Source organism: Equus caballus, chromosome 25, assembly GCF_041296265.1.
Source record: "Equus caballus isolate H_3958 breed thoroughbred chromosome 25, TB-T2T, whole genome shotgun sequence".
In the NCBI taxonomy this organism is placed as follows: domain Eukaryota; kingdom Metazoa; phylum Chordata; class Mammalia; order Perissodactyla; family Equidae; genus Equus; species Equus caballus.
The window spans coordinates 19,253,530-19,278,894 of record NC_091708.1 but is presented as its reverse complement, the minus strand read 5'-3'; the positions used below and the strand labels follow the sequence as shown (position 1 = coordinate 19,278,894).

The window sequence follows — 25,365 nt, the reverse complement described above, 5'->3', positions numbered from 1 at the left end:
TATTCATTTTCACAAAAAGGGGCAAACAACCAATATAAAAGGGAATGAATAAGTAAATTTTGGTATGTCTACTTGATGCAATGTTAGATAGCCACTGGAGGGGAAAGAACCAAACCAACAAGTGGTATGCTCCTTCTGATTATATCTATTTAACAATGTGTGTACATGTCAACTGAGACCATAAAGTAACATACAAAATAAAAATAGTGGCTCTGTAATGGTGGTAGGATTGTGAGGGATTGGATTTTTTGTAGTTGTATGGTTCTAAGGAATGTTTGATCACCTGTGGTTTGGTTTTAGGTACTGGGACCCTGGTCCTCGGGCTGACCCCTTTGAGGACATGCGATACGTCTGGGGGGGCTTCGCCTACTTGCAGGATGTGGTGGAGCAGGCAATCATCAGGGTGCTGACGGGCACCGAGAAGAAAACGGGTGTCTATGTGCAACAGATGCCCTACCCCTGTTATGTTGATGACATGTAAGTTACCAGTAAGCTGCCATCTTTATTTAACTGGTTAACACTGTCCCTAGATGGAGTGTATATGCAGACGGACAGACAGACAGACACATGCTCACACCGCCCCCCACAAGGGAGGAGACAGAATGCTTTGACTTTTATTTATTTTACACGTGTGTTGATACTGGCCAAAACGTTGTTCTGAAATTCTGTGAAGATTTCAGGAAATAAGATGTCAGATGTAGGTAGTTAACAGTTTCTGCCACATCACAGACCCATGGTTTTCATCCATGGTTACCAGCACTTATATTTTTTACACTCTACCCTTTTGGTCAAAATTTACAGAATCTGAGAATTTAAAATATGTCATGGCAAATACGTGCAAGCACATACACTCATCCCCCAAATACAGAAGCAGCGGTCCAGACCTATAAAAGCTAACATCACGCAAATTCATCCACTTCGTCTCTCTGAGTGGAAAACCACATTTGAGAGGATCCAAATAAAATTGAACAAGGCAGTTTTATCCTAGAAGTTTTAGATAACCTTTTAGTGCTTAGTCGTTAAGCTGCCAAGTTCTCATTGTGAGAAGTGTGCCTTTGGATCTAATGATTTCCTGTAGGAGAGAACGGCAGAGGTGTAGTTATTACAGGCATCTGAAATATGTACTGTCTCTTCCAAATTCTGGAAATTCTCCCCTTCTCTGTTGTGGTGTGTGTGAGTGTGTATGTAGGGTGGGTGTGTGTGTAGAGACGAGAGTGCAGAAGGAGCAGGCTCCTCTCCTTGTGTTTGCTCTCTGCTTTGCATGGCACAACTGTTGGCATGCGTGGCTCACTCTAGCTTTTCCAGGTCACCAGGAATTACCTTGCTTTTCACCTTCAGAAAGATTAGCTAGAATTTTCCAAAGGAAGGCTTTTCCAAAGACCCACTCAGCCAGGATTTACTCTAGGAAGGATGTCTTAAGACGAGGACAGGATGGGAGCTCAGAGGCATTAAGGCCTTTGCCTGTTGTCACATAGCCAGTAAGTGCTTAAGTAGTAAAGCTGAGACTTAAACCTTGAGTTCCGGGGTCCACATTCTCTGTCCCTGTTACTTCACAGCCATGCATTTCCTATTCTAGTCAGGAATCTGAAATATTCCTGACAAGAGCGGCGCTATCTGTGATAAGAGTTATGCAAGGCAAGTCAGTAGTGAGATGACCTTAGAGATGTTGAACTTTCGTGAGAGGAGTTAGTTTTTTTGTTTTTTGTTTTAGTACTTTAAAATAACCGACACTCAGCAGAATAACATCTCACAATCATCTAGTTACTAAAGTAGCCCGCCCCCCCCCAAAATTTTACTTGGCAATACTTTGTTAGTCTAATTTTTATCCCTATGATACACTGCGAAGTATTTGGCAACCTATGCATGTCAGAGTCCGGAGGGCCTGCCCATCTTTGGCTCAGTCATGGGGCTTTCTCTTGCATGCAGGCTTGGAGGCATTGGCCCGTGAATCTGGCTCATACTTGTCTTTAATTCTCCCCCTGCCCTTCCCTGGGGCCTCCAGCTTCCTGCGGGTGATGAGCCGATCAATGCCCCTTTTCATGACGCTGGCTTGGATTTACTCTGTGGCTGTGATCATCAAGAGCATCGTGTATGAGAAGGAGGCGCGGCTGAAGGAGACCATGCGCATCATGGGCCTGGACAACGGCATCCTCTGGTTCAGCTGGTTCATCAGTAGCCTCATTCCTCTGCTCGTGAGCGCCGGCCTGCTGGTGGTCATCCTGAAAGTAAGACTGCGTCACTGGCTGCCCCCTGCCAGGGAACTCCTGAACAGCCCAACTCAGCTTTGTTCTTGAGGAGAAGAAAAGTGAAGATTCTTTGGGAGGGAAGGGGTCCTACATGTCATCTCCTTCAATTCCTTCATTTTATACTTGGGGAAAGTAAGGCCAAGAGAAGGGCAATGACTTGCTCAGGGTCAACTAGCTGGTTAGCAGCTAAGTAAGACTAGAACCCAGGGCTTTTGCTTCCTGGGTAACTTGACTACACCTAGCTGTTGCTTGGCAGTGGTTCATGGCAGTATCTGAGAGCATCTGCGATGCAGGGCCAACCCCCTGGGCACTCTGGAGCATGTACAGCTTATCAGGGTTATCCGTCATTGTGCTGAAAAATCCAGCCCTTTAGGTTCCCCCAAGGCCTCTCTCCCCAGCACCCCAGACTCCAGGCCCCTCCAGCAGTCATTGGAAGGGTGTGCCCTAGGGTGAGGTGGTTCTCTGCAGCTGTGACAAACCCATAGGAGTTGACACCTAGAGGCTGTCTGCTGACAACCAGGCAACAAGTCCCCCCTTGAAGGTGACTCTGGGCAGTGTGGTTCTGTGTACACACCATACATTCATTAATAAGTTTGTATGCCAGTTTTCTTCCTCCATAATCATTTCACTCAAGAATGCATCATGTAAAGAAATATTTTTAAAGAGATGGGGAATGCAAAGGGATGGGAACTAACATTTAATTTAATACTAGCTACTCTTGTTACAAGTGAACAGTTACTGATTGGCAAGCACTGTGTAAAGCACATGACATGTGCTGTCTTATCATATCCTCACTAAATAACCTATTTAACATACAAGGAAATGAGGCCAAGGAAGGTTAACTGAGCTGACTTCACTGAGGGCTCCCAACAGGATGGCAGAGCAGTTCTTGCTAAAATCAATCCCCTCTGACACTCTGATATCTGACTGCAAGGGCTGAGCTCTGGGTGGGGTGGGGGTGGTTCTGTGGCTGGTGAGCAAGAGCTGTGCTGGGACAGCTCCATGCTAGTGGGTCCTGTTTAAATGTACCCAGATAAACTGGGTAGAGACAAACTTGAAAGTTCCACAAGAGTTTGGACGAATGTGGGAATGCAGAATCCATGGCAAGTTATCAAGCAGGTTAATGAGATTTCCTGGCCATTTTCCTGGGCTTTTGGAGGGAGAACTCATGTAGGATGTTGTCTCCTACAACTCTTTCTTGGTGCCAAGAATCATAGTCCTTATAAAAGGAGAAACCAGTAATAATAACTAGTATTATTTCTTGGAGAAATGAAAAACAGAATTGTCTGTCGAGACGGACCTTGATGAATATCAACCCTGGACTCTGTTCTATTCCTGACTCTACCATTATTTTGCTGTGTTGTCTCGAGCTAGTCATTTCCCTTCTCTAGCCTTCAGTTTCCTCATCAGAACAATGAACCGCACTGTTCCTCTATATCGTCTCTAAGATGAGTATGACTAAGCCCTGGTTTCTTCCCATAGATCACATAGGATGTGCTTGCTTGGTTAGGCAGCACATTTAATGGGTCTCTTCTTTCCCAGTTAGGAAACCTGCTGCCCTACAGCGACCCCAGCGTGGTGTTTGTCTTTCTGTCCGTGTTCGCGGTGGTGACCATCCTGCAGTGCTTCCTGATCAGCACACTCTTCTCCAGAGCCAACCTGGCGGCAGCCTGTGGGGGCATCATCTACTTCACGCTGTACCTGCCCTACGTCCTGTGTGTGGCGTGGCAAGACTATGTGGGCTTCACACTCAAGATCCTCGCGGTGAGTGACTCTGGCCCCTCTGCAGGAGCTGCAGTCACGGCCTGCCTCATATTTCACCTCCCCTTTGTGGTCCAAGTGAGAATAGAAGATAAGACATTCTCTTTCCCATGGGACTTGAATCAGTTCTAGATTCTAAGCTCCTTGAAGGCAGAGATCGTGTCTTATTAAATTTTTGTCTTTAGTCCTCTCAGTGAATGCTGGTCGAATTGAATGGAATGGAATTGTTTCAGAGAGCCGGACTATACCATGAACCTGGCTGGGGACAGATGGCATTGAGGAATGCCTTTAGACAATAGATGCCATCTCTGCCTCTTATCTCCCAGCTCTGTTGGCCATGTTAAGCTCACCACAAAGTCACAGCCAGAGATAGAACTGAAAGCTCTTGAGGTCAGAGATGGCTCCTTTTTGACTCGTCTTCCTTGTGTGCAGTGTGGAGTTTTGCTTGAGTAATGTTTTCTGAACTGCAAAAGACTGAGGAGCAGGTGCCCCATCTCCCCACAAATCCTGGACTTCAACGCTCCCTTCTCTTGTACAGAGGAGGAGAGGCCTTCAAGGGTAGGCAAGCCCCTATAAGAGCAAGTTGCCAGTTGTGCTTTGATTTTTCATAGGATGCTCTAGGGGCCTCACTCTAGGCCCCTTTAGACAGCAGTAGCCCCAGACAGGCTTCTGTGACATTGAGTCATTGCTGGCTGAGCAGGGAGCTTGAGAAGACCTTGATGAGTGAGTGTGTGTGTGTGTGTGTGCGTGCGTGTGCGTGCATGCAAGTAGGTAGATGTAGGGAGCAGGATTGCTGAGCCCTTGGGATATCTTTGGAAGCATAAAATTTGAAGTTTTACATTCCATCATACATGCATTTCTGAAATGTGTGTGCATAATGAGTGGTTATAAATAGAATCATTTTATATGCTGCCAGGGAGCCCACTCCCCTAAAGGGACTCTGTAGATGAATACTTCCATATCTTGTAATTGATCCATTTTGCAAATTCAAATTTCTCCAGGTGGAATTTACATTAGAAATGATAGAAAAATGAGAGGGACAAGAAGATGGATAAGTGACTTTGGCCTCTTTCTCACAGAGCCTGCTGTCTCCTGTGGCTTTTGGGTTTGGCTGTGAGTACTTTGCCCTCTTCGAGGAGCAAGGCATCGGGGTGCAGTGGGACACCCTCTTTGAGAGCCCCATGGAGGAGGATGGCTTCAACCTCACCACCTCAGTCTCCATGATGCTGTTTGACGCCTTCCTCTATGGGGTGATGACGTGGTACATCGAGGCCGTCTTCCCAGGTACATGGAGCTTCCACATGGGGGGAACCATCTGCTGGGGAATTTCAAGCTATAGAGCTTTCCTCCTTTTGTGCTGGAATTTCTGCAGGGCCTGGGGCTCCCTGGAAAGTGGCTAGGGCTTTAGACTCGTGGCAAACAAGTAGACCAAAGAGAAGCAGCTGATGCTAGCAATACAACTCTTACTACTGATATAGCTCTCATTTCTTGAACACTGTGTGCCAGGCACAGTGCAGAGTGTTTTGTATACTTTGGTTCATTTAATCCTCGTAAGACTACTTGGAGGGAGTTACTGTTATAACCGGTTTTTACAAAGGAGAGAACTATGACTCAAAGAAGTTAAGTAACTTGCCTGTGGTCACACGACTGGTAAGTGTCGGTGCTTGGAGGTGAACCCAGTTGGGAGATTCCTCCCAGTGCTGACCCAGAATTGCCTCTAGTGGAGGTTCTGTTGCCTGAGTACAGTTACGCATCACTTAACCCTGGGGATATGTTTTGAGAAATGCATTGTTAGGTGATTTCGTCGTTGTGTGAACATCAAAGAGTGGACTTACACAAACCTAGGTGCTATAGCCTACTATACCCCTAGGCTATATGGTACTAACCTTATAGGGCCACTGTCGTATATGCCGTCCATCATTGACCAAAATGTCTTTATGCAGTGTATGACTGTACGGATTGTGAATAATAAGATATATTGGCTCTAAGCCCTTGACTGTGATTTAATCAAATTAGTATTCATAAAAATTCATTTTGATACTTCCCTTAATAAATCTCCTTGACTGTGACCTGCCTTTCATATAGATCAAATTCTGAGACAGTGAGGTTTAACTTTCTGGTTCACTTTCTGATTTTCTTCTAAGGAAGTGTATGTGAAATGTTTAATTACCCCTACCGGACCTTCCTGCCTTGAATGTGCAATTTTATATCATAGAGATCTGGATTCAAATTCTGAGTCCTTCACTTACTGGCTGAGTGACCTTGGGTAGACGACTTATCCTCAGTTCCCCCATCTCTGAAATGGGGGCCATACCTGTCTCGTGGGGCTGTTTGGAGGATTCAGCGAGGTGTAGAATGTATGTTATACATAGTAGGTCTCAGCAAATGTTAGCTCCCTCTTGCCCCACCTCCATTCCCATCTCTCCCGACTCCAAAGGCTGTGCCAAGGAGGGAGTGACTAACTGGAAAACCTCAGGAGTGCCGGGGTGTTGTTGAGCTTGGCTCACATCTGTGCTCTGCTTTCAGGCCAGTATGGAATTCCCAGACCCTGGTATTTTCCTTGCACCAAGTCCTACTGGTTCGGCGAGGAAAGTGATGAGAAGAGCCACCCTGGGTCCAGCCAGAAGGGAATATCAGAAAGTAAGTGCTGCTGCCACCACTGACTGGGGGGCGAGGGATGGCTCTTGCTCTTTAGAAGAATCTAAATTCTTGCAGAGAAATCACATGCAATGCCCCTTTCCAAAATCTCCCATGCCATTTGTGACTTATTCATGAGTCACTGTCTGAGTCCCCAGGGGACATTTCCTTTGTTTTCTTGGCTTCTAGGAAAGTGGCTCTTGATCTCTAGACCTTCACTCCCCCACCCCCTACACACACACTTTTGATGACGCACTAACAGCTACAAGGAAGACATAAAGACACCGGTGATTGTGGAACTGTAACCTTGCTGCCTGCCTTGCCATAATGATCAATGTATGAGCCTGTGTAGGCTGATACGACATGCCTGCCACAGAGCTCAGCCTGTGCATTTGATGTTCTCACCCTTCACTACCCGGAGCCCTAATCCTCACCTGGCTCCTGACTATAGGTAGAGATGCCCACGGTTCAGCAGAGGCTCTGCCTTCTGGGCTGTTTGTTCAGTTTCTTGGAAGGAAACTCCATCTTTGTGCTCAGTTTCTTAAGTAGTTAATAAGTCTCTGTTCTGCTGATCTCTTCTGTGCCTTCCTCTAGTTGCCAGTGGTAACGTATGATGTTCCTTAGCAGGCACGCTAGACTGCTTACAACTGGCCCTTGCCTGCTGTTCCAGCTGCTTCTCCTGCTGTTCCTGCTCTTCTTATCCATCCTCCACTTATCCATCCTCCTCTCTATATTTGGCTTCTGTATCCATCACCTAGAACTGCTCACAGTTGCCAGAACATGTCACATTCTTCCACACCTCATACCTTTGTGTGCACTGTGTCCTTTCACAGGGTAACCCTCCCTCCAACTTGCTTGCCTTCTAAATTCCTGCTTGCTTTTCAAGATCTGGCTCAGTACCCCTCCCCCTGAGTAGCCCTTCTAGATTCCGAGGTAGTCAGTTACTCCATCCTCTTGAGATTCCATGGCATTAAACAATAAAAAAATTTATTTTAAAATAATTATAGGCTCACAGGAAGTTGAAAAAACTTGTATGGGGGTCCCTTGTACCTTTCACCCAGTTTCCGCAGGTGGTGATGCCTCGTGTAACTATAATACAACATCAAAACTGTGAAGTTGACATTGGTACAATTCACAGACCTTCAGATTTCATCAGTTGTACATGCCCTCATTCATGTATGTGTATTTAGTGCTGTGCATTTTTATCACATGTAGATTTGTCTAATCACTGGCTCAATCGGGATGCAGCACCATTCCATCACCCCAGCTCTCTCATGCTACCCCTTAATAGCCACAGCCTCCCCACTTCCTCCCCAGTCCCTGATACCTCTCAGCCACTAATCTGTTCTCCACGTCTACATTTTATTATTTCCAGAATGTTATATAAATGGAACCCTAAAAAAAGATTGACTTTTTTCATTCAGTCTAATTCCCTTGAGATTCATCCAAGTAGTGATGTGTGTCTACAATCCATTTCTTCTCGTTGCCGAATAGTATTCCATATGTTGGCTGTAGCATACTTCCATGGCATTTTTAGATGTGTTTTTAAACAACCTTTAGCATCTTCTGTTTTAATTACTTGTCAAGTCTTTTCCCCCCAATAGACTGTGGATGCTCCTTTATCATTGAATTTCTGTCACCAACACTATGGCCCAAATAGGTCCTAACTAAGTGTGTGTAGGCGACTTGCCTGCCTGTGAAACCGGAAGCGGCCATGGAGAGAGGACAGCTCTACAAGTACCAGCGTAGCCCTCTGTGTCTTGGCACTCCGCTTGTCAGCATTGCCTGCGGGTTCATTCCTGCCTTCTCTCTTCTCACAGTCTGCATGGAGGAGGAACCCACACACCTGAAGCTGGGCGTGTCCATTCAGAACCTGATGAAGGTTTACCGAGATGGCATGAAGGTGGCAGTCGATGGCCTGGCCCTGAACTTCTATGAGGGCCAGATCACCTCCTTCCTGGGCCACAATGGAGCCGGAAAGACCACCACCATGTAAGAAGAGGGTGTGGCTCTCTCAGAAGAGCCACTGGAAGGTTCTGTAGTTCGGTTAGAAAGCCATCCCTAAGGACCTGGCATTGGTCACTGGGGAAAGGGCAGAGAGCACGTGAGGAGCTGCTGAGTGCAAAAATATTATCTGATCACAAGAGTGTTTTCCAAGTGCTAGTTTTTGCTTGATATTATTTCTTCAGCCTAGGACAGTTGGGGGCCTTTTGATGACCTCTCCCATTTAGTTCTCAAAATTCTGCAATGTTCTTGGAACCTGCAGCTCTGATGGCTCTGAGAAAGTGTCTCCTTTTGAGCTTGTTTGGTCAGAACTGTGAAGCGAGAATGTGGAAAGATTGGATGTGTGGGAGGGAGGTAGTATTTTCAAGGAACTCCCTCTGAGCAGATGTGAGAAACAGCTGGACAGCTGGCTCTACAATTGCTCTCTCTGAGACCTACAAGGGCCTTATAATGGGAAGCTTGAGAAGGGAACACGGGTCATAAAAACACCAGAGTTAGCCTCAGTGGCTTTCAATGTGGCCCCTCAACCATTGCAAAGGGTGTATCTTTGGGGGTAACTTTCTTTTCCTGTTTTTCTTTATCTTTTTTTTTGTTAATGAAAAAATCTATTATTAATATTGCAGAAAATTTTTAAAAGGCACACAAACATCCTACCACCTAACACAAAAATTATTTTTATCTTTGAATAATTTGTTCTGGACATGATTTTAGGCATACAGAATGTATTTTTTTTTTTTTTTTACTTTTTTTTATTAAGATTATGATAGTTTACCAGAATGCATGTTTTAAAGTGTACTTCCCATTGCAAATTGGAATCTTCATTTAAAAAATGCTCATACTAGACCAACCCTGGTTGCCTAGTGGTTAAGTTCAGCACTCTCTGCTTCAGTTGCCCAGGTTTGTTTCCCAGGCATGGAACCACACCACTCGTCTGTCACTGGCCATGGTGTGGCAGTGGCTCACAATACAAAAACAAGAAGGGGGTCCGGCCTGGTGGTATAGTGGTTAAGTTCGTGTGTTCTGCTTTGGTGGCTTGGGGTTTGCAGGTTTGGATCCCAGGCACGGACCTACACACCGCTCATCAAGCCATGCTCTGGTGGCATCCCACATACAAAAAAGAGGAAGATTGGCAACAGATGTTAGCTCAGGGCCAATCTTCCTCACCAAAAAAAAAAAAAAAAAGATTGGCAGCAACTGTTAGCTCAGGGCAAATTATCTTCAGCAAAAAAAAAATCTCATACTAAAGTTGCCATTTCCAGCACATAGGCCCACTCTAGTTATTCACCAAGACAAAGACTTCTTTGCTTTGTGGAGGTCTATTGGAGTCCATTAGGAAGGAATGGGGCTGGGAGGGTTGAGGCCTCTGCTCTGTCTGCCCTGGCTCTCCAGCCTGGAATGGAGCATCTCCAGGGGAGGGGTTCTTAATGCTGACTCTTGTACTTTTTAATTTTTGTCCTCAGGTCAATCTTGACTGGGTTGTTCCCTCCCACCTCCGGCACCGCCTACATCCTGGGGAAAGACATTCGCTCCGAGATGAGCACCATCCGGCAGAACCTGGGAGTCTGTCCGCAGCACAATGTGCTGTTTGACATGTGAGTACCAGCAGCACTCGAGGAGCAGACCCTCCTGGATGTGTGTGTTGTGAGTCATGGCGGAGTGGGACTTCAGCACTTTACCTTCTTTGGGGGCGGCAGGCCTCGCCTTCCTGGACACATTGGGACCTGGTTGTCCTTCAGTTTTAGGAAAAGTAGGAGGTGAATTGTTGAGCAGGAGATGTTCCATCTGTCCAGCGGGTGGATGGGGGCTTGAGATATGGTGCTCTCCATCACTGCCATTCTGGACGGCCAGTTAGCCCATCCTGTCTCCCACTACACACCTCCGTGATGCTGACTGCAGCTCTAACACCCAGGCCTGGCAGTGCCTCCTGGCCCTTGGTACAATGGCCTCTTGTGTTTCCTGCTCAAGACATTTGCTCGCATTCAGGCTGCCTCATCAGCAAGGGGTCTCCCAGGGAGCCCTCGTGGTGGAGCAGAGAAAGACCTGAGCTCTGTGACTTCGGGCAAGGACTTTTCCCCTTATGGGCCCCAGTTTCCTCTTATCTACAGTGAGCAGCTTAGGCTCCTGTTCTCCACAGGGGCCTCCCTTCTCTCGGGATCAGAGGTCCTTTGAGGTTCAGGAGGGTCCTGCAGCTTAATGGAGTTAAGCCAGCCTCCTGGTTGATGGGGCTTCGGGGAGGGCCCTTTACAGACCTGTGATTTAGAGTTGCAACTGTCTGATGCACGGTGGCCGGGCCTGCTGGGAATAGATTGGAAGTGACCTGTCACCTTTCAGCTTTGGCTTCCTGAACAGCTCATGTGGTTGCTCACTATTGTTCTACCTTGAATCCTTCTTGAAGATTATTTTTCAGAAGTCGATAAAGTTAAAAAGGAAAAAAAGGTGGAGGGTGGAGGAATGTGCCCATTCTCTTCTGTTCTGGCACTGAATTCTGGTCCAGCCTGTGGGGCCCAGAGCTGACCTGTCCCTCTGTCCTCAGGCTGACTGTTGAAGAACATATCTGGTTCTATGCCCGCCTGAAAGGGCTCTCAGAGAAGCACGTGAAGGCAGAGATGGAGCAAATGGCCCTGGATGTCGGTCTGCCACCCAGCAAACTGAAAAGCAAAACAAGTCAGCTGTCAGGTGAGGCCCGGAGCTGCCTTCCTTCTCCCCTCCCGCCCACTACACACACAACAGCTGGCACAGGGTCCCTGGCTGGGAGTGGGAGTGGGGTCAGAAACATGTCCTGAGCCTGTGCCCAGGTGGGCATCTCTATACATCTCTTACCACTTTTGCCTGTGGGGCCGGTCCTGGAGCCTCTCTCTCTCTCTCATAGGTGGAATGCAGAGAAAGCTCTCTGTGGCGTTGGCCTTTGTGGGGGGATCCAAGGTGGTCATTCTGGATGAGCCCACAGCTGGCGTGGACCCTTACTCCCGCAGGGGAATATGGGAGCTGCTGCTAAAATATCGACAAGGTAACTGAGGTGTGTTTATTCTGTGTCATGGGCTGGGAGGGAGGGAGGGAGAGAGAGGCTCGCCCTGTAGCTCAGGGCGGTTCTTGCTAGAGCGACAGAATTACTTCTCGGGGGAAAATGCAGAACTTCTTAAAGCTCTGTGCTCACCCGTGGTATGCAGGTAGGAGGCCTGGTTTATAAGACACTTAAAGTTTATGCTTCATTACCTAGGGGCCTACAAAAGGAAGAGAAACTGTGATAAAGGGCATCTCCTCTGGGTCCCTACAGCCCCCAGTGCTCCCTCTAGCATAGAACTTACCTGTGTGTATTATAACTGTGTCCACTATAGACTTAGGTTCCTGAGAGCAGAGGCTGTGTCTTTCTTTATATTTGTCACCAACATGGTGCAGGAGCACAATGGGCACTCTGCTTAGAGATACAGAGACAGTACATGAGGTTACTACCTATGGTGACAGCCTGAGGAGCATGGGCTTTGGAGCTAGCTCTGGCTGGCCGTGAGACCCTGGAAAAGTCATTTAACTTGCTTCAGTTTCTTTACCTCTGATAATAGTAGTGCCTACCTCGTAGAGAATTAAGTTTAATGAGAATGCATGAAGACCACCCAGCACACTGCCTAGCATGTAGTGAGCTCCCAAATAGATGTTCCTGGTTCTTATTTCTCTGAGGATGCAGTAGCTGTACTCACGGCTTTGCCATCCTGGGGGTCATGGCCACACAAGGTTCCAGGTCTTTGTCCCAGGCTTACCTCTGCTCATAATCTATAGTTTTGGCCACTGCAATCAATGAGAACTGACAGGCCTCACCTGTCTCATGTCCTTGTGTTTGCGCCCGGCAGGCCGCACCATTATTCTCTCCACCCACCACATGGATGAAGCGGACATCCTGGGGGACAGGATTGCCATCATTTCCCATGGGAAGCTGTGCTGTGTGGGCTCCTCCCTGTTTCTGAAGAACCAACTTGGAACAGGCTACTACCTGACCCTGGTCAAGAAGGATGTGGAATCCTCCCTCAGTTCCTGCAGAAATAGCAGTAGCACTGTGTCGTACCTGAAAAAGGTGAGCTGCAGTCTCAGTGCTGGGCTGGTGCCGCGTCTGTGGAGTCAGGACTTGTTGGCTGCGAATGGCTTGTCCACCTCCACCCGACTCTGCCACATTGAGGCCACCATTTCCCTGCTCTGTGGTCCCTTTGGAATCACGTCATACCTCATACATGGAAAGCTCAGGAGACTTCTGCTCCCATGGTGCTAGCTCTGTTGAATCCTGTTACTGTTTCCTATGGAGGTAAAGTGAATGATGGAGAAGGTCCTTAGGGGACTTTATTATGTCAAAGAAAAGAGACTTGCCAAGAGCTAAGAGCTTTGGCTGCAGAATGCCCTCTGTTCCTGTTCATTACCTTTGAATCTCATTGACCTTAACTTTTAAACTACAAAACAGCAAATATTTATTGAGCACTGATTTCCTGCCAGACAGTCACTCTAGCAGACTCTGGGCATGAAAGAAAATAATAATTCTTTGTAGCATTGTTATCGTTTGTAAACTTTTTCTTACATCTCTCATCTCGAAGTACAATGCAGCCCTGGGAAGAAGGTGTTATAATTATTATCCCAGATGAGGGAGGAGAGGTTTTTAGGGGTTTGGTAATTCATTCAATGTCACCCAGCAGGTAAATACAGAGTTGGGACCAGAACCTAATAACCAGGTAACTTTTCTTCTGTGCCAAAGTACATGCCTGAGATTTATTTGTGTGTTGAAACCAGTGTTGCCTAAAATGTTTACATGCCAACTTTGAACTCCTGTCTACTTATTTACTTTTTTTTTTTTAAAGATTTTATTTTTTTCCTTTTTCTCCCCAAAGCCCCCCGGTACATAGTTGTATATTCTTCGTTGTGGATCCTTCTAGTTGTGGCATGTGGGACGCTGCCTCAGCGTGGTTTGATGAGCAGTGCCATGTCCGCGCCCGGGATTCGAACCAACGAAACACTGGGCTGCCTGCACAGCATGTGAACTTAACCACTTGGCCATGGGGCCAGCCCCTACTTAGTTACTTTTTAACTAGTGCCTAGTTACTCAAAGTGTGGTCTGAGGGCCAGCAGCATTGGGATCACCTGGGGGCCTGTTAGAAGTGCAGACTCTTGGCCCCAGCTCAGACTTACTAAATCAGAATCTGCATTTTAACAAGGTTCCCTGGTGATGAAACACACATTAAAGCTTGAGAAGCACTTAGCCTGGCAAATCCCATGCCTGAGATGGTCGGTGAAGGCCTGGCTATGGCATTCATCGGGAGGCCACAGTTCTGTTGACAGCTCCGCTTCCCAGCCTCTCATGCACACATGTCAGACAGAGGCCTCAGGAGCCATGGCTGCCCAGGTGCATGTCTCCCACAAGAAGCTTTTTGCTCCAGTCCTCACACAATAGAGCCTCTTGGAAGCCCTCCCTGGCGAAGGTGGTGGCGGCTATACCATGCTCGGTCCCTGACCCATTCTCACCTCCTTCTTTGCCATCAGGAGGACAGTGTTTCTCAGAGCAGTTCTGATGCTGGCCTGGGCAGCGACCATGAAAGTGACACGCTGACCATCGGTAAGGACTCTGGGGTTTCTTATTCAGGTGGTGCCTGAGCTTCCCCCAGCTGGGCAGAGTGGAGGCAGAGGAGGAGAGGTGCAGAGGCTGGTGGCGCTGACTCAAGGTTTGCTGCTGGGCTGGGGCTGGGTGGCTGTGGGGGAGGGTGCACCTTGGTGGCAGATTGGCCTGACGCTTGCTGGGGAGCCTGCGGCTTGGTCTGGGAGCTGGTAGGGAAGTGTCCCGGAGAGCTGAGATGATTGGGGAGGGGGCTCCCTTAGGGAGTGGATCTGGCTGGACACTGGAGACCAGGGATGAGGAGCTGAGGGCCAAGCCAGTAGGGAGGGATTTGAGCTAAGGACCTCAGGATGGTGAGAGCCCAGGAGATGAGGAACAGCCTGCTGGGTTTTCCTCAGGAGGTGTGTATAGGAGGCCAGTGTCACCAGTAGCACATATGGAACAGAAGCCTTTATCCTGGCCATCTCTGCCCAGTCCTAACAGCTGGCTTTTTCCAGGAAGACTTCTCCTTCCATGAACTGTTTGATTAACCCTCTATTGAGGTAAATAGAAAGAGCCTCCTTTAAAAGGTTATGGAAGGGTGAAGAATCATTTAAGCTTCCTTTACTTACATTTTCCATCGGAGAATCTTGGTGTTTAGGTGATAGACACCAGGCTTTTAACCTTGGAAAGTCACCCACCCATCTACCCACCCATCCACCTACAATGTACCAGCTTTGGTGACACAAAGGTGAATAAGACATAGTCCTTGCCCCCAGGAACTCTCATGCCAGAGATGAACATGTGGAATGACTTAAGTATCTGAAACAGGTGTAACATGTGGGGCAGTGGGCTTCCGAGGAGTAGGAAAGGGAGGAATCGGGGGATGGCTGGACCTTGATGTGGGGCCTCCAAGCTGGCTGAGCCACTTTGTGCTTTGGTCCCTACAGATGTCTCTGCTATCTCCAACCTCATCAGGAAGCATGTGGCCGAGGCCCGTCTGGTGGAAGACATTGGGCATGAGCTGACCTATGTGCTGCCCTATGAAGCTGCCAAAGAGGGAGCCTTTGTGGAACTCTTCCATGAGATTGATGACCGGCTCTCAGACCTTGGCATCTCAAGTTATGGCATCTCAGAGACTACCCTGGAAGAAGTAAGTTAAGTGACTGACTTGGAATATAGCAGGGCCAACACTTTCAAGGCCAGACAGGCAGCCTGCCTTTCCTCTGGGAATAGGATTACCATAGGGCTGTTCACTGAGCCCTTAGGTTGTTGGCATTTGGGTCACGTTGGCCCCAGTTAAGCCTTTAAGGTTGTAGTAGAAGATAGTAGGAACGAAGTATTAGGATTGTTCCATGGTGTGACTGTGTCATGACCATGCATAAGAAAAGACCAACGTTTATAGAAAATCTACTTGTGCCAGGTGCTGAGTTTGATGTTTTCTTTCTTTCTTTTTTAAATCATCGTAACTTCATTTAATCCTGCTAACAAGATGAGAAAGTGGATACTCAGGTGCTAAGCTAGGATTCAGAATCAGGGGTTTTGGGCTTCAGAGCCCATGTTCTCTCTCCTGTGCAGCAGTGCCTCCCTTTAGAGACACAACATCACAGACCTTGAGGACTAGAAGGGATATAAAAGTTGTCTGGCTCAGTGGTCCCCACGCTTGACTGTGCAGCAGAATCACCTGGGGATATTATTGACAAAAAAAATTCTAAGGCTCAGCTCCAGGGTCTTTGAAACAGAATTTCTGGAGGTGAGACTTTGATGTCTGTGCTTTTCTTGCATACTTCCTAGGCAGTGGTCTGTAGATCAGAAGTTGGAAATCATTGGTCTAGTTCAGATTGTCTTCTGATGTTTGAATCCCTGCCATAACATTTCTAGTGATGGCGAACCCATTGTCTCCTGATCATTCTGTCTTGGATAACTCATCACGGTGCTAGCCCACTCACAGATCTGGGGCCAAAGACCTGAAGGAAGCCACTTAAGTCATTCCCTCTAGGTTCAGAACAAATTTCTTCTGCTGCTGTGACCTAACTGTCATCGCTGTAGCTTGAAAATGAGTGTCTGGATTGATTGTTTTCACCACTGTGGAAATGTTCTCTGGTTAAAAATGGCTTTTCTCCCAAGTGACTCTGACAAGTGTTATTAATAAATGAGTCTTGTACTGTTTATTTGTAGGGACTAACATGCCATTCAATAATCATGGCATTAATGGTTGTTCTCATAACGTGGTGTTTATAATATTCTCACTTACTCTTATTTTTCAGATATTTCTCAAAGTGGCTGAAGAGAGTGGGGTGGATGCTGAGACCTCAGGTAACCCTCCAGGGGGCGCTGCACCCTCTCAGGGCTGTGCCTCCTGTAGGCTGTCTTAGTTCACCACTGTAGTACCTTTCCCTTTGAATTGTTTTCTGACATTCTTATTTTTAGTGTGATGGGTTTGTTACAGATGGGGAGAGTTTGTTTTGTTACAAATAAAATGAAATGTGAGATTCTTTCCCTTTGCCTTCAGATGGCACCTTGCCAGCAAGACGAAAGAGACGTGCCTTCGGGGACAAGCAGAGCTGTCTTCGCCCATTCACTGAAGACGATGCTATTGATCCAAATGATTCTGACATAGACCCAGGTCCGTTTGGGCAAGATCTGTGTTTCGTTGCTTGAAAGTGAATTTCTCTCTTATCTTCTTCTCCGGTGTTATCTTTTGATGGCCTTGAACCCAGGATTATAGATACCTACAGGGACCAAAGGGAAGAGAGAAAATGAGAAAAGCCACTTCCCTTTTCCAGTGTTGTGCACACGGTCAAACCTGAAAGTGCCTGTTCTCATGACGTCCTTCATTGAGTTGAGATCTTTCTCTCAAGATACACATCAAAAGATGGTCCCTCAATCCTCTGAATCCATTTATGATCTTTTCTGTAGAGTCCCAGTTTCTTGCATATATCAGAGTCCCAGTTTAATTGTTGAATAGATATTCTTTGAATGGATGGATGATTTTGAAAGAGTCAGAGAGGTGAATTTGCTTTTAGAGTTGATTGTACCCTTAGACTTAGGTATTTTGGATGACTGTGTCCCTTTGTGTTTGGGGATGGAGAAGGGGAGGCAAGAAATCAAGCAAATATTGGTAAGATGTTAAAGCACCGCAGTTACGAATCATTTGTTTTAGATGAGAATTTCTCTAAATTCTTAGCAACAGAAACCTTTCTGGCTCATGTGTGTGGCCCCCATGTTCTCCCTGACTCCGTACGTTGTCAGTACTTAAGTCATTTAAATCTGTACATCTTTCACCAAGAATATAATAGATGGGAGACAGATTGCCATTGTGTGTTGTCAAGTATGTCAGCCTGCAATCATGGCCTGTTTCCTAGAATATTCTATCAGAAATTGGGATGATCTGAATGACTGCATGCAGCACCCAGTTAGGTGTGAACGCATCTCCTCAGTGGTCTCAAGGCACCTTCATTTTCCGCACTCATCAGACAAGAACTGAAAGGCAGAGACTGCTGTTGTCACACATTTTGAGTCATAACTGTTTCTTGGACATAGATTTGTCATGAAAGCCCTTTTACTTCTGAGATAGTTTTACCTTCAAATGCAGACCTCCAAGATGGTGGCTGAAGATGCCAGAAGGAGCATGGTGATGTCAAAAGTGCCTAAGGTAATAGGTGACCTTGAGTGTTGGCTTCTTGCAGAATCCAGAGAGACAGACCTGCTCAGCGGGATGGACGGCAAAGGCTCCTACCAGGTGAAGGGCTGGAAGCTCACACAGCAACAGTTTGTGGCCCTTTTGTGGAAGAGGCTGCTGATTGCCAGACGGAGTCGCAAGGGATTCTTTGCTCAGGTGAGAAGTGCTGTTCCAGGCAAGGACTCGGCCTCATGGGTGGTCCCCCTGACCAGTGGAGGCAGGATAGCATCGTGGGTATGAGACGGATGCTGGAGCCAGATTATCCATCTTTCCATGTCAGTTCTGCTTCTTGCCACTGGTGTATCTGCAGGCAGGTTACTCCTCTGTGCCTCAGTCTCCTCAGCTGTAAAATAGGGACAATAATAGGACCTGTGACATGGGGTTGTTATGAGGGTTAAAATGAGTGAGTGCTTAGACTAGGCCTCACATTAGTAATTATTATTATTATTATTTTTATTAGTTTTATTGTAGAGGAGAGCATAACAAGGACAAATTTAGAAAACCTGGCTGGGCAAATTCAATTTCCATAACCTAAGAGCTGATATGCCCAGATGCGCTTGACATATGAATTTATTGGAAATATTATTTTTCTCTAAACTGATGTTTAACTGCAAACTGGTAGAAAAGATAACCAGAGAGGTCAGAAAAAAATTGATGAAGAGAGACGACTCGGTACTCTTACTGCCTGTGTGTCAGAGTTTGCATGCTAACTGGCTTGGTTAGGAGGGAGAAAATTATTCCAGTCTATGAAGTCAAGTAGCACAGAGGAAGAGTCTGCAGAGATTCTTGCCTACACACTACGGGTGATGCAGAGAGTGTGAGTTTGGAGCATCCAGACCTGGTTTTGGATTCTGGTTCTGCTACTTATTTGCTGTGTGACTTTGGGCAAGTTACGTAGTCTCTGTTACCTTGTTTGTTGATTGGTGATAATACTACTACTGCTTAGGGTTGTAAAAGTATTTGAGATAATTCTTATTTCAGTACTTTCCCATGTAATTATTCACTCAGTAATAATTTTATGCATTGAAACCCTAGTTTATTAGACCCAGGGGCATCATTTAAATCTTTAAGGTTTTTTAAGCATAGATTTTTTAGGAATAAATGGAAGAACCTTACAGTTTTCTTATAAAGTATGTACAGGTCCTTGTTCTCAGAGAAGGTACAGGGGTAAAGTTTGAGGAGGTACAAGAGGATTTAGATAATTATCCATTTTGAGGCCATCAAGGGAGACAATGGCTGCTTTCCCTTTCTTGGAGACATTGCTGTAGAGTGGGTTTATCAGAGTGTGGGATCTGAATGGGTCATCCAGTCTCGGTCTCAGATTACAAATGAGAAACTGAGGCCAGAGTTGGAGGTGACTTCACATGGATCCGCTTGTAGTAGAGACAGAACCAGACTTCAGGTCTTCTGGCTCCTGGTCCAGGGCTTCTCCTCTCAGCCTTCCTCTGAGCTGAGCTGGGCTCATGGCCCAGTGTGTCTTTCTCAGGTTTTCAGAGGGAAAACAGCAGGACTCAGTGGTCTGAGTCACCCTGACATGTGACCACTGTTTACTCTCTGAAGTTCTCAGCTTAACACCCCGACCAGGTGGCCGTAGCCTTTGGCCTGGTACTGCTTAGCTTCCAGAAATACCCTGGAGGGAAGAGGTTTAGTTTTCAGGCTCCACAGCTTCCAAGCCACTAAAAATGCCTTCGTGGAGCTTGGCTGTGGGCCCTGTGCTCATTCGCATGCTGGTTGGTCTGGGTGCTGGCTGGACATGTAGGGGCGTATCCTTTGGCCTTTTTTCTAACACTTGCCCTTCTCCTGCAATTTCCCTTCCCTCTCCATGCCCTGACTATAGATTGTCCTCCCGGCTGTGTTTGTCTGCATTGCCCTGGTGTTCAGTCTGATTGTGCCACCCTTTGGCAAGTACCCCAGCCTGGAACTTCAGCCCTGGATGTACAATGAACAGTATACATTTGTCAGGTATGTGTTGGCCTTCCGTACCCAAGGAGAGAGGTGAGCTCAGGCAGACCAAAGGTGTTTACTACGCTGAGGGCCAAGGGGAGGTGGACTCAAGATTCCCACGGTAGAACGGATTTTATCTGCTGTGGCTAAAGCCCCTACACAAACGAATATTGGACGCAAAGAACAGCAGTGAACAAAACCTGAAATAATAGTTCTCTGTGGCCGCATTTGAGCTCCTTTCCTCCTTATACTGCTGTTGTCAGGAACCGTCATATATGTTTATGTAAATAATCTGCCCTTGCAAAAAACAATCTTTGAGCTATGTAACATATTTGGATATTTATTTTGCTGTTAGTGCTGAGTGGATTCAGACTCCTGGCGTTCCTGTGGACAGCAGAGCGGAACCCTGCCTGGTCTTTTTGCGCCATCCTCTCCCCTTCCAGTGCTCTATCAGATAATGCTCTCTTGCTGTTCAAAGGGTTTTCATGGCCAGTTTTTTCAGAAGTGGGTGGCCAGGTCCTTCTTCTTAGTCTGTCTGAGTGTGGAAGCTCCACTGAAACCTGTCCACCGTGGGTGACCCTGCTGGTATTTGAAATACTGGTGGCATAACTGTCAGCATCATAGCAACACACAGCCACCACAATATGACAGATGGGTGGTGTGATCCAGGAAATGAACCCGGGCTGTGACTGTGAGAGCACCGAATCTTAACCACTAGACCACTATACTAGGGCTAGCTTTGGATATTTACAGCTATGTTTAATTTTGTAGTTTAATTACAGGCCTTCCATACACCATAAGAGCATTGTACTTCCAGGTTCTTGTTTTCTGCACAGTACAATTCATGCATTTATTATCTATTCTCTTAGGTTGTAGATACTGGCTAGTGTTTGTTCTTTAAATGAACATTCCAGCTACTCTCTAACAATCCACTGTACCAAAAAAAGGATAAACGAGTTTCTCCATTTCTTTAACCAGGGGTTTTCTTTAGTCCTCTAGTATTTATAGACCTTTAGATGGGGGAAGTATGTCAGTGATGTGAAAAGGGAAGCTTAAAAAAAAAAATAAGAAGAAAAAAAATACGTAAGCATGTGAATTGGTCTCTATTCTCTAACTCCATGTTCCCTCCTATTTGGTTCACGTTTACTGTCTTCTTTCCTTTCCCAGCAGCTGACCCTGTGTTGCCTAGGGCTGTGGAACATGGGCTGATGAAGTTTTTGTAATCCCTGCCCAGTATTGTTTGTGTTTTCTAGTTGTCCATGCAAACACTCATCAAATAAAATCTGCCTCCCCTTTCCTAGAAAATCCTGGTTGTTTCTGCCTAATGGATAATTATGAAAGTACTTTTGAAATACTGATCCTTAATGAATTTTACTTCATATTAAAATACATATGTAACTCTGTATATGTATGTGTGTGCATACACATACACACACACACATGAACACCTCCATACATGTAACTTACTTACACAAGCTCCACTTTGGAGTCCTGTATGTTACCTTGATGACAAATATATGGCCAGAGTCTCAGCTCCTTGTGGGTTGGTTCTATGTTTTATTCGTGTCGCTCTTAAGAGCTTGGCACACAGAAAATACTTGATTAAAAAAGTAGTTTATCTTAGGAATGGGGAGGTGGAAAATTCTCCCTGGTTTTAATGAATTGCTGAGCTGGCTGCCTCTCATGTACCCACAGTAATGATGCTCCTGAGGATGTGAGCACCCAGGAACTCTTGAATGCCCTCACCAGAGACCCTGGCTTCGGGACCCGATGTATGGAAGGAAACCCAATCCCGTAAGTGCCACTTTAGACCCTCTATGGCTGGCTGCTTCTGCTTGCCACCTGATGTGATCTGTGATAACACTGACTGCATTTATCAGCTGCATGCCACACTGTGACCTCCATCATTTGCCCTTTGAATCATTTTTTATTTTAAAAAAGCTAATATCTAATCAATATTACTTATCTAATCAAACCTATCTAATACCTAATCAAACCATCTAGGAACACACATAGCAGACCAGGAGAGTAGTCTATCATCCTGCAAAGAAAATCACTACAGACTTGTTTACTGGTTTAGAAATTAATATTTAATTTAATAGCTCTTTATTCTTACTGATAAATGCTTTTCCCTTTTCTCCTTCCCCCCAACTCCTGCACCTAAGTGCAGAGATGAGCTGCCATGATTATCTAATTTGCAGTTTTGCTTATCAGCTTCTTCACTTTAACAACCTGAAAAGAGGATGTAATAATTTTTATAAAAATGGACATTTTCTTGTTTTAGAGTGGCATGTTTTATCATTCTTTCCTTAAATCCTTTTTTAAAAAAGTAGTCAGTATATAAATAAGTTCAGTGAAATACCCATATGACTCTTAAGTGTGTCCAGAGATGTTTGTGAGTAAAGACAATGAAGAGACGGGAGGAGCTTCTGAGAGAGCCGAAGGATGGCAGACGTAGGTTCAAGTTTCCAAGCTCAGGTAGAATTTGCAGTTGAGATCCTTAACCACAAACTCTGAGGAATTATCGAGAGTGCAAAAAGGTGTAGGAAGATTGCAGAAGGGCTAACTTGAATTCCAGATTTAAAGGGAAATACTGACCCTGCAAGTGACAGACGAGTGATTGCCATGCCTGTGTGTGCAAGGTTCTAGAACAGATTTCTAAATGGATAGCTACTATGTACTTGTTAGGTCTTAATAATTGGATTCTTACTAAACGTTTGTTAGTACTTAATGGGTAGTAAATCCTAGCAGCCGATGTCAGTTCCTAAAGAACAAGATGACGAAGGTGGAGAAGGACACAGGGACATCCTATCTGGATTTCACAAGAGTTTTTTTTTAAAGATTGGCACCTGAGCTAACATCTGTTGCCAGTCGTCTTTTTTTCCCCCTTCTTCTTCTTCTCCCCAAAGCCCCCCAGTACATAGTTGTATATTCTAGTTGTAGGTCATTCTGGTTGTGCTATGTGGGACGCCACCTCAGCATGGCTTCATGAGCAGTGCCAGATCCACGCCCAGGATCTGAACCAGTGAAACCCAGGCTGCTGAAGCAGAGTGCACGAACCCAACCACTCAGCCATGGGGCCGGCCCCTCACAAGACTTTTGATTAGATTCCACTTGAAGGCGAGATAGAAGAATGAGATGAGATGAGGGGTAGAGTTAGGTGGATTCATTACATGCCAGCTGAATACTATGGACTCATAGGTTGATGCCAGCCCTTGAAGGGTCTGTCGGAGCCGGGTCTGGATTGAGAACTAGCCTACAGAGACAAATGGGGTCCTGCCCCTGACATCACAGGGCTCTCAGCTTTGAGGCAGAGCACCGCTGAAGGTGTGCTGGGAGCAGTCTGATGTATAGGCCCCACTCCAGCAACTTTTAGGCTTTTCAAAAGTAGTAGTGGGGCCTGCCCAGTGGCGCAGCAGTTAAATTTGCATGTTCCACTTTGGTGACTCACATCCTGGGTGCGGACCTACGCACTGCTCATCAAGCCATGCTGTGGTAGGCATCCAGCATAGAAAAGTGGAGGAAGATGTGCATGGATGTTAGCTTGGGGCTAATCTTCCTCAAAAAAAAAAAGTAGTAGTAGAACTAAGGGAAGTTTGGCTGGGACATTTCCTTGTGGCATTTAATTTTGTCTCAGCCACTCATTTTTTGCAGGTTTTAGAGTGCGAGCTTCAAGAGGGCCCTGGGTCTTAGTTTGACTTTTTCTATTTAGTTTGGGTGCTTTAAAGGGAGAACTAGAGAGCAACCCCCAAAACTGTTCCATTTGATATGAGAATAAGATAAAGACTGTGGCTCTGCTTTAAATTGTAGAATTTTGGAACTGGAAGGAACACTAGAATTATTGAAACATGACTTGTTGAAACAAGTCATTTTATACTTTTATTTTACTAGTGGAGAGAATAAGCCCCGAGAGGGCCAATTGTTGTTGATGGCCTCACAGTAATCCAGAGCTCAAGTCAGGCATAAGGGCTTTGTCTTTTGTCACCTGGGGAGCTTGTAAACAACCTAGCTCTTCATGTCCCAAGCACTCTCACCCTCACTCACACCCCCCAATTCTCTACTTGTTTTGAAACATAAAGTGAATCTCACCATTCTCCACCAGATTTTCAGCACGTTGAACGTAAAATCCAGACTCCTCCCCAGGCCTGTGTTATCTGGCTCCTGTCTCCTTCTCCTCGTCTCCCCTTGATCTTCCTCACAGCTCATCACATTCCAGCCACACTGCCTCCCTCTGATTACTCAAGAAAAGAAAACTCAGGGCCTTTGTACCTGCACTTGCTCTTGCTTCTGCTTGTAATGTTCTTTTCCCCCAAATCTCGACCTGGCTTCTCCTCTCTCATCGTTTATGTTTTAGCAGAAATATCACCTCTTGAGGTGGTCCTTTCTCACCAGTTACCCCCTCTTTATTTTGCTTAATTTTTGGCCATCTGAGATTACATTATTGAATTGATGTCTAACTCTTCCTTGGAAACACAAACTCCACGAAGGCAGGGACTTTGTCTTGTTCACCCCAAACTCTCAAATATGCAGCACAGTGTCCGGCACATAGTACGTGCTCAATGAATATTTGTTGCCTGAACACATGGGCATTGACCACATGCTGGTGGATTGGGTTGACTTCAGTTCAGCAAATGAGCATTTAGGGCCTCTTTGCATTCCTTCATCCTTATCTGTAAAATGAGTTTGCAGCTTACAAGGCTATGAGGAGATCCAGCAATCAAATGGTGATGGGGTAGATGCATGCTTGCAGTTTTCATTGATTGGTCCTGTGCTCCTGAGGCAATAGGAAAGGCCCTCTCGGGTGATGCTACCCTTAATGTCCCCCCTTTGCAGAGGCATGCCCTGCTCAGTAGGGGAGGAGGAGTGGACCACAGCCCAAGTTCCTCACACCATCATGGACCTCTTCCAAAATGGGAACTGGACGATGGAGAACCCCTCACCTGCCTGCCAGTGTAGCAGTGACAAAATCAAGAAGATGCTGCCCGTGTGTCCCCTGGGGGCTGGGGGACTGCCTCCTCCACAAGTGAGTCTCTTTCCTGTGTGACTGAGCAGGTGGGGGTGCAGGGTGGGCTGGGAGCTTCTGTTTGGCAAGAAGGAGTGGATGACGTATCATTCAGGTGGGTCTCTTTCAGGCTTGATGTTAATTCTTGTCATAGGGAAAAGCGTGTGAGTTTGAGGGGAGGGGGCCTGGACCACATTCTTCCCATATCTGAGGGAGCTTAGCCTGTTTCTCTATTTTGAAAAGTCAGCCTAGTTACTGATTTGTTTGTGTTTAAGGCAGAACACAACACTCTGGATCAATGGGCTGTGGAAGAGACACTGTGACCTCTCCCACAGTGGTGGTATCACAGGATAGGCTGTGACAGGTCCAGCTTCATCCCTGGTTCTGCCACAGATGAGCTGGTGACCTTGTATAGGCCACTCTGAGTCCCTGTGCCTCTTTTCTCATCTTCAAATTAAGGAGGCTGGCCCATAAAACTTCTGCGGGTCTCCTCAACTCTGACATCCTCTGAGACTCTGAGTGTGGGAAG

At 46.3% G+C, this 25,365-nt stretch overlaps 1 protein-coding gene across 6 annotated transcripts in view; it reads left to right on the top strand.

The window, feature by feature from the left end:
- ABCA1 (ATP binding cassette subfamily A member 1) overlaps positions 1–25,365 on the top strand; it is a 132,002-nt gene that overhangs the window by 84,078 nt on the left and 22,559 nt on the right. For 3 of the 6 annotated variants that reach the window (XM_023629810.2, XM_070250906.1, XM_023629813.2), the window contains exons 14-31: positions 301–477; positions 2,003–2,225; positions 3,789–4,010; positions 5,087–5,291; positions 6,534–6,647; positions 8,465–8,636; positions 10,109–10,240; positions 11,182–11,324; positions 11,518–11,655; positions 12,491–12,711; positions 14,260–14,338; positions 15,159–15,361; positions 16,476–16,524; positions 16,721–16,834; positions 17,898–18,046; positions 19,728–19,852; positions 21,530–21,628; positions 24,668–24,857. In XM_023629810.2, the coding sequence (XP_023485578.1) occupies positions 301–477; positions 2,003–2,225; positions 3,789–4,010; positions 5,087–5,291; positions 6,534–6,647; positions 8,465–8,636; positions 10,109–10,240; positions 11,182–11,324; positions 11,518–11,655; positions 12,491–12,711; positions 14,260–14,338; positions 15,159–15,361; positions 16,476–16,524; positions 16,721–16,834; positions 17,898–18,046; positions 19,728–19,852; positions 21,530–21,628; positions 24,668–24,857 (2,755 nt within the window). Of the gene's footprint in view, positions 1–300; positions 478–2,002; positions 2,226–3,788; positions 4,011–5,086; positions 5,292–6,533; positions 6,648–8,464; positions 8,637–10,108; positions 10,241–11,181; positions 11,325–11,517; positions 11,656–12,490; positions 12,712–14,159; positions 14,233–14,259; positions 14,339–15,158; positions 15,362–16,475; positions 16,525–16,720; positions 16,835–17,897; positions 18,047–19,727; positions 19,853–21,529; positions 21,629–24,667; positions 24,858–25,365 lie in introns of all 6 variants that reach the window. The other 3 variants (XM_001493790.7, XM_070250908.1, XM_070250907.1) reach the window with 1 other exon arrangement.